At 30.9% G+C, this 15,634-nt stretch overlaps 1 protein-coding gene across 2 annotated transcripts; it reads right to left on the bottom strand.

Moving 5' to 3' along the window:
• Positions 1-1,110: 1,110 nt before the first annotated feature.
• Positions 1,111-5,157, bottom strand: LOC123202642 (E3 ubiquitin-protein ligase RNF170-like). 2 transcript variants are annotated; one of them, XM_044618618.1, is made up of 5 exons: positions 4,934-5,154; positions 4,663-4,862; positions 2,329-2,430; positions 1,498-1,549; positions 1,111-1,421 (listed from the first exon to the last, which is right to left on the bottom strand). In XM_044618618.1, the coding sequence occupies exons 1-5, from the start codon at positions 5,022-5,024 to the stop codon at positions 1,309-1,311; spliced, it is 558 nt and encodes a 185-aa protein (XP_044474553.1). In that variant the 5' UTR covers positions 5,025-5,154; the 3' UTR covers positions 1,111-1,308. The 2 variants fall into 2 exon arrangements, with proteins under 2 accessions (XP_044474553.1, XP_044474554.1); XM_044618619.1 differs by lacking the exon at positions 2,329-2,430 and having other exon boundaries at positions 4,934-5,157.
• Positions 5,158-15,634: the final 10,477 nt, after the last annotated feature.

Below are 15,634 nucleotides of genomic sequence, written 5' to 3'. Positions count from 1 at the left end.
ACAAATTTTATGGTAAAAATGCTTAGTGCGTGAAAATTATAGTATTTTTGTATAGTCAATTAATTTTAGAGGCAAAACATTCAATACTCCTAAATTATTTATCGTAAAGTGGGGTAAAAGAAGCACAACACATAACAAAATCTGTCAACTAACGAATAAAGAAGCAGGTATTACATAATTCTTCATGAATATTTCCGTACATTTGAGTTGTGAGAAATTTTACTATACCACAAGGGAGGTGTTGGAGATATTGAAAACTTGTAAAAAGAGGAAAGTTATCTTTCACCTTAGAATCTTGATCTCAATATTTTACACAAATTTTCTACTGCAAATTTAATATAAATCCAATTGCATAAGTTTGTTTAAGAGACAAAGAAAATAACTATCTCCAAACTCCCCACATCAATAGGATCGCAAAATATCCATAATCACAAATTTCCCTCAGTTTAAGTCAAGCTTCTAAAGTAAAATCCTATTCCATACTTAAAGCATATAAAAGTGTGGCAAGAAAATAGAAGTTTGACAAATAATAAAAAAAAACACCCACTGGTAATGAGAATCAGAAGAGTTGTTGAGAAAATCAGCAAATTTGTCACCTGCTCATCTTCCTAACTTAAGTTTTGTTGTGTTTGTTGAGTACCCCGAATTTAACCTTTATCTGGGTTGTATTTATTTTTAACATATAAATAATATCTCATCATGTAATTAAATATTATTTTATGTTTAATTCAAACTCATCAATAATATAATGACATACTAATTATATACCTATTTATGTACTCAATTATGGCACACATTGTTTTTATTGCACTTTCTGAGTTGGATAATTTGGATGAGAACCAAATTTAATGGGGTTTTATTTGTTTGCTCATTCCCACCTCTCTGTATTTCAAGTCTTTGAGCTCCTTTTTCTCACTTCTTATACTCACTAACCAAACAAGAATAATCAAGTAAAACTGAACAAAGTGAAACACATCGCATAACCCGACCCAATTTGAATTTTAATGGTTGAAATATATGCACAGGTTTGCAGTTCCACAACATAGTAAATTCAACTAAGAATGCGAGGCAGATTAATGAATATTGTGCAAAACTGTGATGCCTATGCAATTCTAAGCATAAAATCCATTGGTGCAGTTATTAATTATTACTATCTCAAAATCAAAATCCTACAGTAAAATTGTGCAAATGTAAAAACATATATTTGCCTATCCAAACTATTTGTTTGTATCATTTCTAAATCTGTCATATTTAGCATCCACAATAAAACAAGTAAACTTAATATCATGCTACTAGTACTAGGACAGTTCATGTTCCTGCATGACGATAATACAGAACCGACCGATACAAGGCAGCAACATGGAGAAACCCCATTAGCACTATAAGGAAATCATCCAACAAGCCAACTATCCCCAAAATTCCTGTAGATAAAAACCCCATATTTAATGAACTTACTAAAATGATACATTGTAGTAAAATATAAGAAAGCAGACATACCTTCAGGAATGACATCGATGGGACTCAGCATATAGACAGCACTAAGTATCATCTGTTTGTAAGGAAAAAAATAAAATCCATCTAAATAAAATGAACATGAGAAGGAATCCCTTCTCTAAATCTGAAAAATAAAAAAACTGAAAACATAAATCTTATAATAAAGATAGAAGTAGTAAATGGCACATGATTCATCCAAGTGATGAATACAGTCTTGCAAAACTCAATTAAAGGATAATTACAAACTACACTGTGGGTTTACTAGCTGCAAAAGGGAACAATCTGTAGATAATTCTTATACCACCTTCATCTGATTAGTCTTTTGCTTACTGGGAAATTTAAGGAATAATTTCAAATTAAGCATCAAATAACAAGGTAATATGTAAGCACACCAGCTGGCTGCCTGAATGACAAATGAATAATTAAAAGGCTGTAAGTTACAACAAAGAATAAAACTGACGAGTAAAAAATTAGGGAGAATTGAGAGTAAAAGGACAGAAATTGAAATAAAAGAGAATATAAAAAGGAGTTAGAAGAATAGTAAAGAGAAGAAGAAAGAATTGAGAGAAATAAAAATAGGGGCTTTGGCCTAGTAAGGAATATTGCCAGAGTTATCTATTTATCTACTTTCTGTTTATGAGACGGATTTGTGCTTACGGAAACTTTTGTGCTCACTGAAAACATGTGAAACATCTAAACACTTTTAGCAAAAATAAAATTACCAATACTTCTTGATGAAAACATATACAAGCATGCATGAATTTTCAATGTAACTTGTTAACTAAGATAGAAAATACTACCAAAATTACTAGCATGGTTTCTCAATGACTTAACTGTAATATAAACACGGACTCTGATGACAAGAGGAAGTGATCTTTGAGGATCAACCAGTTCTCGTAACAATCTCCGCAGTAGAAAGGGAAGGTCTTGAATTTTCTGACAGCAGGAGAAAGCATCCCAAAATTATAATTATTTGAACATGCCACTTAAATGTGGAAGTATCATGAATAAATGAAAAAGAAGTTTTCCAAATAGTATTCCAATGCCAATCAACCCCCCCTCATTACAAGAACAAAGTAAAATTAAGGAACATTTAAAAGTAATTTATAGAAATGAACCATGAATTAACAAAAACCACTACAGTTAACATAAAATATTCCAGCTTCTTGACAAGCAATAATTACACCAGAATAGACTATATTTTAGAAGACCAAAGAATTATTAGAGAGATATCAATAGTGGCAAGTAAATCCAAATAACTTAAACATATCTTTTAGAGGTCAGCATGCTCTACGTATGTCAAAAGTTGAAAGACAACTATTTTATAGTTGAGCAATATTACCATAGATCAATTTGGGTGGATTGGGTAAAAACCAATAGACTGAAAGGAAATAACTTTTGGGAGGTGAATCCTACTAGTGATTCCCCTTGGGCTTGGAAGAAACTTCTTAATCTAAGAAGGGAGGTATGATTGTTGGGAATGGGGAGAACACCAATATTTGGTATGATAACTGACACACTTTAGGCCCCCTTGAAGATAAATATGGGGATTGTATCATTTATGACTTGAGCCTTAGTAGAGAGGCTAAAGTGAAAGAAATTATTGATGTAGAGGAGTGGAAGTGGCCAGTCACAAACTCGAACACCCTTATGGAAATCAAGGAGACCATGATGAACAAGCCAACAAGATATGAAGATAAGAGTTATTTGGTTCCCTAATCTGGGGGTGGTTTCAACATCAAATTGGCTTGGGAGATCTTCCACAATAGACAAAGCAAAGTCCAATGGCAGCAGCTAGTTTGGTTTAAGAAGAATGTTGCAAGGCATAAGATTATTACTTGGCTTGCCATAAAAGGAAGACTAGTTACAAAGGAAAAGCTCATGAGGTATGGGGTGGTTTCTCAATCTACTAGCCTTCTTCGTAATGATAGAAAAGTAACTATGGAACACCTTTCCTTCCTATGCGATTTTAGCAAACATGTGTGGAGAAGTATCATGGAGACTTGCAACCATCAGTATAGGAATCAACTGTGGGGTAACTATATCAGCCAACTTTCTAGGAAATGGAAGGGGGATTCTCTTATAAACCTAATTCGGAAATTATGCCTTGGAGCTACAGTGTATGAAATTTGGAGGGAAAGAAACAAAAGAAGTTTCTCCAATGAATCTAGAGATAAGGATGTAATTGTGGCCAAGATCAAAAAGATGGTGAGAGACAAAGCCTTTGAACTTACAAAGGTTAAAGACTCCTATGAAAATAGAAGGTGTGCTGGAAGATGGTGTCTTCCCAACTATATATTTGGAGAAGACCAACTAGGATAGTGTGTATAGTTTTGGGCTGCTTGTTTGTGACCTTTCTCCCCTCGTTTATTTTGTGTGTTGGTCCTCTCATGAAACTTATCTAGATACTCTTCTTGGATAGGCTTTCAAGAGAGGTCGGGTTGTCTCTTTGTTTCCCTTAACCTAAGGGCTTGTCCTGAGGTAAGCGTTCTATGTGTAGTTTCTTTCTTTCAATAAAATTTATTTACAGAGAAAAAATAGATCATTGAAGTAGCAAATGTAAGATGAACATAAATTTTTATAAAACTAAAATTCTCTTCTTTAAAAACTAGTTAAAAAATAGGTTTGGAAGTTATAAATGGAGTTGAATCCCCCATATATATCTAATTTCAGATGGTTTACGCTGAAAAATCATAAATGCCACCTCCAGATACTTTTTGAACAGTCGGAAAGAATCCAAGGTCAAAAAACTAGAAAATGAAGTTATGCAGACAAATGAAGAGATGCAAATTATCGTAGGCAGACAACTAACTGAAAAACAAAAAAGGTCATTTGCAATATCTGAGAAGCAAATTAATAATTGAGATGGAATGGCTAAAGCAGAATGGTTTTCGTTGAAAGCAATCATGTGGTAGTTGGAACTTCAGAGAAAGGGATTTCTTTTCAGAACCCCATTGATATATCAAGTCATGCTCCACTGAAATTTATCTTATAAAATTTTACCAATAAATAAACTCTAACATTAAAAATAGGTATTTGGCAAGGTACACTGAAATGGTAATTATGCAATCAAACTGTACGAATACGAGTGAGAAATGTGCCATTAATAAGCCTAAATATAGATATCTACCAAATTTCCCTAACTGGAAAGAGGACATAAAAGACTACCTGGATGAGACCGTTGGAGCCGCCACCAAAACGGCGATTGTAAGTTTCAAGCTGTTGCAGAGTGTGAGCAACAGAAGGGCTATGACGATCTAGTTCTGAGGCCCGGGTAGGAACAAGCAAAGTAATCCGACGACGACATAAAGGGCACTTACAAGTTTGAAATGTGGATCCATGTTCCCAAAGACGCATTATGCAGTGACCTAATAAATAATTATTAATTATAATACAAATGATATAGAAGACGGCAGAGAAAGAAAGAGAGGGAAGGCACCGCAAAACCAGTGTGAGCAGTTCGCTTGACAAGGAACGTTAAAATTTCCATGGCAAATCGAGCAAAGATCATCCTCTGGAGGCCCATCCATTCTTCTTCTTCACTCTTTCGCTCTTTGTATTTGCATCGATCAAATCTCCCTTTCTTTGTTTTGGTTAAATCACACCTTTTTTATTCATAAAATTTCGTTAAGACCAAATGACGGTTTCTAGAGTTTTGGAAGTTTTACGGCAGGGCCGGGTATCCCAGCCCAATCCTTTTAAATTAGTCCTTTTATTTTTCAATTAATTAAAGAGAAATCAAAGCAAACACTCAATTTTACATTCATTTAAGTAAAAATATCTCATTTTCTATTCTCTAAGTAAAAGTATCTCAGTCTTAAATTAAAATGACTCAAAAAATTTTTAAAATATCAAAACTACCTTTCACCATTTCTATATAAACTCTTACTCTCATATATTTCTCATATCATTCAAATTTTTATTCTCATTTTCATTTTTACTCAATATTTGATACTGTAAATTCATTTAAAAGAAAAAAAATTTGTATTTTTAAATTCAAATATCAACAAATCAATCCACGAGAAAAAAATATTTATACAAATTTGAATTTAAAATTTAATTTTATTTGTTAAATTAAGTTTGTATATTATATATAAGGGAATTTAGATATTTGATAATATATTAGAAGGTTAAATGAAATAATAAAAAATATAGGGGGTATTTTAATACTAAACAATGTATGAAGGTTTTAAGTAAAATGTTAGAAAAATATAAAGACATTTTGATACAAAACAATATATGAGGGTGTTAAATGAAATGTTAGATAAATATAAGAGTTAAATGAAATGTTAAAAAAATATTAGGGTATTTTGATATTAAACAATTATGAAAATGTTAAATGAAATGTTGGAAAAATATAACGAAATTTTGATATAAGATAACATAAGAGGATGTTAAAAAAAGTTAGATAAATATACGGAGTTAAACAAATATTAGAAAAATATGAGAGCATTTTAATATTAAACAATATATGATGATTTTAAATTGAATGTTAGAAAATTATAGGGTCATATCGATACAAGACAACATATGAGGGTGTAAAAAAAATTTAGATAAATAAAGAGGTTAAATAAAATATTAAAAAATATGGGGGCATTTTAATGTTAGCCAATTAGAAAAATATAGTAATATTTTGATACAAGATAACATATAAGGGTATTAAATAAAATGTTAGATAAATATAGGGGGTTAAAAAAATATTAGAAAAATATAAGGAATATTAAACAATGTAGGAAAGTTTTAAATGAAATGTTAAGAATATATAGGGACATTTCAATATAATATAATATTTGAGGGTGTTAAATAAAATGTTAGATAAATATAAAGGGTATTTAAAATTAGATAAAATATGAGGGTGCTAAATAAAATATGCAGACAAAGAAAAGCCATTTTGATATAATAATAATATTAAGTTCATATATGTTATGAAAATTAGGGTGTATTTTGATATTGTATAATATATTAGTGAAAAAATGAGATATTAGAAACATATAAGGGTCATTTGGATATTAACCACTATATGAAATTAATATTTTGGTTCTAAATAATATATGAGGGTGTTTAAAAAATGTTAGAAAATTAGAGATGACATATTGATATTGATAAATGTTTATTGTGGATTTTTATTATAAATGTTTAATTTTTTACTAAAATTTTTTATTGTAGGATTGATAATTAAAATGACTGGTTATGTTGTTATTCGTTTCCAAAGAAAATATATCTAATATGATGAAAATACAATGAAGTATGTTAAAGGTTTTAAAAAATTGATTAAAATTCCCTTTGAAACAACACTTGACAGATTTATCCAATTTTGAAAGAATAGTGTGATATTGATTCGATCTGAAACTACATTCAACTTTGTATAAAACTAAAAAGAATTGAGTTTGACTCCCTTGTAAAGATTGAAAATGATGATGTGTAAGACTTTATTGACATATTTTAATACTTTAAGGAATGTATTCATGTTTTTATTACTTATATCACAATCGAAGGACAAAAAAAAGAAAAAGAGGAAGAAATTGGTGGTAATGATTATAGTGAAGTGAAAAAGCAATCTACTAGGGAAGACTTGATTGATTTTCATAATGATGTATTTTATATTGCCGCTGAATGGGTTCGTGGAGACAAAGAGAGAGTTTCAAATTAGGGTGACTTTGAAGGGAATAAGATGACTAATGTTTCTCTTGATAAGGTAAACTTCAAGAATATGTCACTTGTTAACTGTGATATAAATAGTCTCCAGCTTATAGATGGCAAGAATTATTCAAGACCGTTTTTTGATAATATCTCCACTGATCCGTTTAATTGGCCCATGATTTTTCTCCACAACCTTCGATATCATAAAATGGTGCAAGATCAATCCAAAAGGGGAATGCTATAAAACTTGGTGACATTTTTAATGACAAAAAACACTTGAAAAATGTTGTAAACCAATTTGTCCTAGAAAAAAGATTTAGTGTAATGATAAAAAATGCAAATGGATTATATTGGGAAGAAGAGTAAAACCCAATCAAGTTTTTTGAATTCGTAACATAAATCTCACTCACATATATTCAGTTGATCAGATAATGCCACATGACAAATAAGTTGAGGTCAAAGTTTTAGTCAATTAATGAAGTCAAAGTTTGTGTTGATTGATTATATTTATTGGCCTAAAGAGATCATTATCAACATCGTCAATTGGTATAAAATTAATATTTCATATTCACAAGTTTGGTAGGTAAGAAATTGGACATTAAATTCATTGAGGGGCTAACCAAAAGAATCATTTATGCTCTTACCTAATTATTGTTATAATTAAAGTGTGTTAATTAGAGAACTGTGACAACTATAGAAACAGATGATGAGCATCATTTTTAGTTTTTTTTTCATGGCATCAAAATGTTCTGTTCATGTATTTAAACAATATCTTCAATCTATTATTTGCATTGACACTATTTTTCTTAAGAGTCGATATATGAGATATTTATTTTTTACAGTGGCCCTCGATGGTAATAAACAAATCTACCCAACTGTTTAATAAAAGTTATAAGACAAGTATAAGGGATTTAGTAGATCCTGAGTAACTAATAGATTATGTATACTCTCGATGACTAGTTTATAGTGGACTAAGTCAAAGGGCAAAATATAAATCAATAAAACTATATACACAAAAAATGATATATTACTAGACATGCCAATAAGTTGGGTTGGGTCGAGTCAGCTTCTGCTCGACCCATCGAGCTCATAGATTAGGTCAAGCCTTAGGCCTGTATGGTAATAGGTCTTTCGATCGAGTTGACCTATGGATTTTTGAAGGCCCAAGGCTTGAACCCATATATATAGGGTCAAACCGAGTTGAGTCTTAATAGGGTCTGTCCATTTAAATAATTTTTTTTTAATTTTAATTAAAAATTTTAAGCACAAATTATTTTTTAATTATCAAAATTGAGGACAGTGTCTTGAATATTTTGTTTATAATCTTTCATTTATGACGGAGGAATACTATGGTTACATTATCAAAAATATTATAAGTTTATAACATAATACAAATAAATTAATTTACATATGGTATAATTACAAACATAAATCAATGTTCAACTTTATGAATTTATTTGACATTAAATCCATTTGTAATAATAAAATTGAAATGAAAATAAAATTATAAACACAAAGAATTGTTATTTGCAAGTTCAAACAGTTTTCCAAAATAGAGTAAATGAGAGAAAATGAAATTAAGAATATAATGAAAAAATTAAAATTGAGAAATTTGTAAACAAAATTGGAAATGAAAAAGATTTGGATTAATTTATATAGAAAAAATAAAAAATAAAATTTTAAAAAAATAAAACAAGTTGGAGGAAGGCTTCTGCTTATGATAGAAGCAACTGAAGCTTCTGCTTAGTAGAGGCCTTGCTTTTGCCATTTTCATTTTTCTTTTTTTTTTAAACAATGCTGGGTTAGGCAGGGCCAGTCCATGGGTCTAATATTAAAGCCAGTGACCCAACCCAAAAGGCTCATGGACTAGGCTTGACACGTTACACTGCCAAGTTAGACCTTTTTTGGTCGAGCCTGAATTCTAACCTAATTGACATGTTTGTATGTCACTATATGATTTAGTATTGTTTTATTTCTAATTTAAATCTACCCAATCACATGACGACATGACACTGTTTGTACACAAAGTTATACACATTATTTGTGCACATAATATTACTTAATAGAAATTATGAAAGTCTAAATTATATTCCTACTTACTAAGTGTTTATCACTCACATTATCGTATTTTGTCTATTTTACAGGAGATGGGACCAAGTGATAGCTGCGATGCGGGAATTCAATGGGTGTCAATAGTTGAGGGGTGTTTATGTCATTTTTTTATTTTCATCTATTTGATGTTTTTCAATAAACTATGTATTTGGCATTTTACAATGAACTATGAGTATTTCATTTATATGTATTGAAAACATCCTTTGCACGTTTTTCATCATGTGTTTTAATAAAGGGTATTTTGGTCTTGTTTACAAAAATCATTTATTGTTTTAATTTCCTTTTTGTTTATTTATAATGAATACTTTTGTAATCAATGTTAGTAATACTTCACTCTGGAGGAGAATACTTCTAAAGGGGGTGTTACATTAAATCATCATCAAAATTCATAAATATTTCTTCTAGGCAAGACCTATGGATAACCAAGACATGATTATACTTTTTCTTCTAGGTACGAGCATACATCTAGCTAGGTATGGGCGTATGTGGTATTCCATGGACATACAATTGCTTCGAAGTTTATCCCGACCACACAACCTTTAATTTTACTAAGGTATGGGCATGACATCTTTTAGGTTCTGTAACATCCCTCCCTAGAAGTACTACCCATCGAAGGAGAAATGTTACGAATTAATATTCGGAGCGTCTATTTTTTTTCTTTTTTAAAAATACTTAAAAATAAACGTTTCATTAAAAGTGTTTAGGAAGTATTCCAAGAAAACTGAAAATCTGGAAGCGAACAAAAGATGTATATACTCATATGAAGACTCATCTGGAAGTATCTGAAAATAGGAAGTAATCATATGCAACTGTACCATAATCTCAAAGTCAAAAGTCGATAAGAACATGCTACTGTATGCATGTAATATAAACCAGAGATAACCTGCTCCAGTCGGATCTACCTACGCTGACCTGACCCTGCCTCACAGCTACCTCGATCACCTGTACCTGCAATCAGGAAAGAAAAGGGAGTGAGTGATAAGAACACTCAGTAAGGGGAAAAAATTAAGTAAACTATCATTTTTTCCTGTTCTAACTCACTTTTGGGACTCAACCTCACATCCTAACCTCTATAAGAGATTGATGGGGTAATTTAGTTCACTCTTTACTATTTGGGTCATACTTTGTCCCATCTGGTGTCTATTTAATACTTTCTGGAAGCTAACTATAAGGATTTGACACTTTTCTAAGCTCAAGCTCTTTTTCTTTCACTACACTATTTCTGAATCTGAATTGAGCTCTATTACGAGCATGCTCTACTGCGAGCGGACCATACTGGAGGTCTATGTCCTACTACGGACGTGTCCTACTGCGGACGTGCCCTACTGTGGGCGGTGTAGTGTAAAGTACCCCCTCATAGTTTATAGCATGCATGCGAGTCTTATATCTTACTAATTTTGCTTCCATCTAAATTTATTCATAATTCACCAAACATTACTCTTGGAACGACCCTTGAATCTTGAGTCCCAACCTTTTCTTGCTTTTCTTTCTTTTCTTTTTCTCTTCTTTTTTTTTTTCCTTTCCTTTCCTTTCCTTTCTTTTCCTTTCTTTTCTTTTCCTTTCCTTTCTTTTCTTTCTTTTCCTTTCCAAACTGTGAAATAATGTTCACACCCTGTTTATTTGACAGGGCAGCCTTCGTTTTCATACAATTTCATAGTCTAAACGGTTCCTAATTCATGCAAGCTATATATCTTTGAAAAGAGTATTCCAAGAGCTTTCTAACAAGCTATAATAGCACTCATAATTCATTCAATCAGGCAGTCAAAACAGCAGATAAAATCAGTGGCAAAAACTGTCTCCTCTGTTTAATTGATAAAGCAGTCCTTGTGGTTCATGCAATATTTAACAATCCAAATGATTCCCAATTCATACAAACTATATATCACTGAAAAGATAATTCAAAGAGATTTCCAAAAATATATAATAGCACTCATAATTCCATAGATAAGGCAGTCAAAACGTGAGATAAACTCAGTGACAAAACTGCCTCCTCTGTTTATTTAGTAAACTAGTCCTTTCGGTTCATACAAATCTTTAACAGTCAAAATGATCTCTAATTTATACAAGCTATATATCACTGAAAATATAATTCAAAGATCTTTCCAACAAGATATAATAGCACTCATAATTCCATAGATAAGGCAGTCAAAACATGAGATAAACTCAGTGACAAAACTGCCTCCTCTGTTTATTTAGTAAACCAGTCCTTTCGGTTCATACAAATATTTAACAGCCCAAATGATCTCTAATTCATACAAGCTATATATCATTGGAAAAATAATTCAAAGAGCTTTCCAACAAGATATAATAGCACTCATAATTCATCAAATAAGGCAGCCAAAACATGGGACGAATACAGTGGCAAAAACTGTAAATATTATACAACTTTCTGCCATGAACAAAATCACATACATAGACATCCCAAATGGCAAAACAATATTCCTCAACATCAAAATCATCATTTCTAACATAGATCCAAGGAACCAAAAGCCTAAAACATGTCACATATCAAGGATGATATCCCTTACCTTGTTTCAAGCTAAATCTTTGCAAGTTGGCTTCCTCCTCTTTGTTTTGCTTCCTTCATCACCAAAACAACTTTAAATCAATACCAAAACACACCAACATATTCACATAACATGCATATAAACATAGATGAAAGGGAAAAGAAGGAGATCTTTGGTTACCAAAGCTCCCAAGGTGCTTATTCTTTTTTTTTTCTTTTTATTTTATCTTCCAATATCTCTTCAATTTCTTCCTTTGGCTTCAAGAAAGCAAAGAAAAGGCATGAAGTGGCTACTGGAATATGGACGGAAATGATGGAAAATCTTCTCTTTCTCTTTATATCTAAAGCCTTATCTCTTTCTCTTTTTCTCTTTGTCTTTTTCCTTTTTTTTTTTTCTTTAGGTATATATATATATATATATATATATATATATATATAAACACACATATACATGTAAAACAAATATATGTACTTAAAATGGGAAATATCTATAAATAGAGTCAAAAGACATAAATATCCCTGAAACATACCTAAGGGCATTACAGGTTCACAATGTGTCTCTTTGTAATTTAACATGCATGATCACTTCCATGTTCCATGGGTGTGCATGCAAGAAGAAAGAGGACATATGAGCATATATGTTTTAGTGCATAGGGTGTATGACTTTCGAGTTCACTATTCATCATCTTCAAGTTTAGGATTATAAGTTTTAATCTATTTTTTCAACCATGCATGATCATACGTGATTGGTTTACTGGCGTACATGATGTCGAAAAGTTCCTCTAAGCCACAGACAATTGATCATGCTTCATTGCATGTCCATCTGTCAGTGAAGTCAAAACTCATATACAAGAAGTACAAGTTGATGCCACGAGTGTACATCCTTATTTTCTTTTGATTTCTCTAGCCCATGTACATCCATGACTCTTTAAGTCTCAACTGTACATGGTGTCTTGGAAATCAATTCTGACCATTCTTGGTCAAATTTTCTGTTGTATTCAAAGGCTCTGACATCATATAATCAGTCAAGGCAAAATATAATCCAAACAACATCGAAATAACAATCAATAATTCAATATAAATTCCACTAATAAATAGTTTCTAATGGTCATAGCAATCCAAGTATATTCATCTCAATCTATCAATCCTATACCATCCTAAACCATCTTACAATCAATCTTTGAAAATAGAGAAACAATTTAAGATAGAGAGGTATTAAAATTCAATCAAAAGGTGTAGAGGGCCATTCTTACTTAATTGGTAGCAACCACACAAGCAAGGAATTTGTTGTTTTCTTATTCCTCTTTCAAGATTCTTGGCTACTGAAAGTTCTTCTATGATTGTCGAAAGCCTCTCCTTTCTTTGGAATTTGCGCTCGGTCTCTCTTTAGATCAAAGTGGTAGAAAATAGGGTTTAATTTTGAGGAAAGAAGCTTATATATCTATCAGCTCTTTCCTTCTTTGCTCAAGATTTTTACCTAACTTAGGAGTCTTTCAATTAAAAGATGTACGACCGTACCTTTCATAAGGTATAGGCGTACACCCACACAACAATGTACAAGTTGCCTTTCATAGGCACGGTTGCATATCAGGCCAAATTGACTATCTACTTGTTTGATTTAATGTGACTCAACTCGAATTCAATTCTAAGGTTGGAGAAATGACAATAACACACCTAAAGCGTACTTGAAGGTGTTACATCCACCCCGTAGACGTGATTGTCTATTGGATTTTTCACGCCTAACATAGGATTATGATTGATTTTCCGACCAAATTCTTCATTTCACTTAATAAATCAAACCATAAATAAACTACAAATAATTTTCATCATCTAATAACCAATTTCAACTTTAGAAAACTTTAGTTTCTTATTCAAAATTATAAAAATTTAACTCTAAACCCTTAATATTAAAGTTTCTATCGAGAAAATTCATTGTTTCATCACACAAATCACACCTTACTCTAGTGAATAAACATTTTCTCCTAATCAACAACCAATTTTAAACTCAAAAAACTCGATATTGTTTACAGAAATTAAATATTCAAAAGGGAAATAAAAATAATCAGAATAAATGCTCAAACAATTGAATAAATTAGTTAATACTAATCTTATAACCCATTTAAGGGTAAATTTGTCGAAAAATGGACAAAAAATCAAAACTTTGGAGAAGAAGAATTTCGATAGGCAAGCTATGCTATTTGAAATGAGGTAACCATAACCAAACCTCCATCATATACTTGACAATTTTGGGAAAACTCATTTTCTTGATAATATCAGAATAGTCATTAGAGTTCATACTAATGTCATATAGACCCTTATAGTTAAGTTATTTTAATTAAGGGAAATTAAATAAATTATCATAAATAATAGGGGTTTAAGCAAAATTACCCCAAAAATTAAAGATTAAGAAAAAAATGTCTTATTTAACTTAATGACCAAAATGCCCTTATATATAAACAAAAAAGTTTTCATATCCCTACCCAATTTCCCCCAAATTCACTATTAGAATTCAGAGGAAATCTTGAGGCTCCCACAAGTTCAGTGGCCATTCGATTTCTTCAAAAATTTTTCAACATTTTTGTGTTTTTCGATGACGAAAATGGCAAAGAAAGTTAATAAATCATCCTTACCCTTGTTTAAATCATGTTATTGTTTGAATTTTCCAATTTGGTAAATATTTTGAGCGTTGAATGCTTAGCATTTTAGTTTTGGACAATCCATAAAATGTGTTGATTCTTGTTTGTTTTAGTTGATTTTTTTAGGGTTATTGTCTTATAGGATGTGTAGATTCGATTTTTGTTGAAATTAAAGGTTGAAATGATAATTTTTGCCTAGAAAATGGATGAGTTTGGTTGGAGATCCACCCCAGGGACCATGGGATTTCCCATGGTGAATAAAATCTCACCCGGGTTGGAATGACATCACGTGGGAGGGGAGAATGCGATTTTTGAAATAGTAAGGACTTAGGGAAGAACGGAAGAAACCCCAGAAGTAGGGGTATTTTGAATATAACCTAGAAGGGTGCTCTGAGGAACCCGGGGGAATTTGGGGGTACGGCAAAATTAATTTTTTAAAATTATAGGACTTGTAGGAGATAAGAAAATTGATGATGAAGCAAATTAAAACTATAGGACATGTGGAGAGTAGAAAATATATAAGGGGGCAAACTGATTGTTTTTCACTTATAGAGTTTGTTGACTTGTAGTTTTCAAATTTCATATCTATTTTTCTTGTCTTAGGGTTCTTCAACGTATCGCTTTCGAATTCCAAGTTTTTTTTTTTATTTTTGTGATTTTTAGGTCCGTTTTTCAATGTTTGTCATTTTAGAATATTTCGACATATAATTTCCAAATTTTTGATCGATTTTTATATTTTTATCATTCTAGGATATTTCAACTTGTAGTTTTCGAATTTTAAGTCTATTTTTCGATATTTGTCATATTAAGGTTTTTGGATGTATAGTTTTCAAATTTTAGGTTTTTTTTTAATTTTTTCCAATTTTAGGGTATTTTAACATGTAATTTTCAAATTTCTGATCAATATTTCCATTTTTTTCATTTTAAGGTATTTCAATGTATAATTTTCAAATTTCAAGTTTGTGTTTTTATAATTGTCATTTTAAGGTTTTTTGGATATATAGCTTTTAAATTTTAGTTTAGTTTTTAATTTTTATCTTTCTAAGGTATTTTGACATGTAATTTTCAAATTTCAAATTAATTTTTTAGTTTTTGTCATCCTAGAATATTTCAACGTTCAGTTTTCTAATTTCAGGTCTGCTTATATTTATCATTTTAAAGTTTTACGATGTATAGTTTTCAAATTTTAATTCAATTTTTCAATTTTTGTCATTCTATAATATTTCGACATGAAATTTTTGAATTT

This window comes from Mangifera indica, chromosome 19 (assembly GCF_011075055.1).
Source record: "Mangifera indica cultivar Alphonso chromosome 19, CATAS_Mindica_2.1, whole genome shotgun sequence".
In the NCBI taxonomy this organism is placed as follows: Eukaryota; Viridiplantae; Streptophyta; class Magnoliopsida; order Sapindales; family Anacardiaceae; genus Mangifera; species Mangifera indica.
This window is presented reverse-complemented; position numbering and strand designations above follow the sequence as displayed.

Coding starts and splice junctions, on each gene's coding strand:
- LOC123202642 (XM_044618618.1), bottom strand. CDS start 5,024: ATGGATGGGCCTCCAGAGGATGATCTTTGCTCGATTTGCCATGGAAAT. Junction 4,863..4,933: donor CTGCTCACACTGGTTTTGCG/GTGCCTTCCCTC, acceptor ATTATTTATTAG/GTCACTGCATAATGCGTCTT. Junction 1,422..1,497: donor CATCGATGTCATTCCTGAAG/GTATGTCTGCTT, acceptor TTTTATCTACAG/GAATTTTGGGGATAGTTGGC.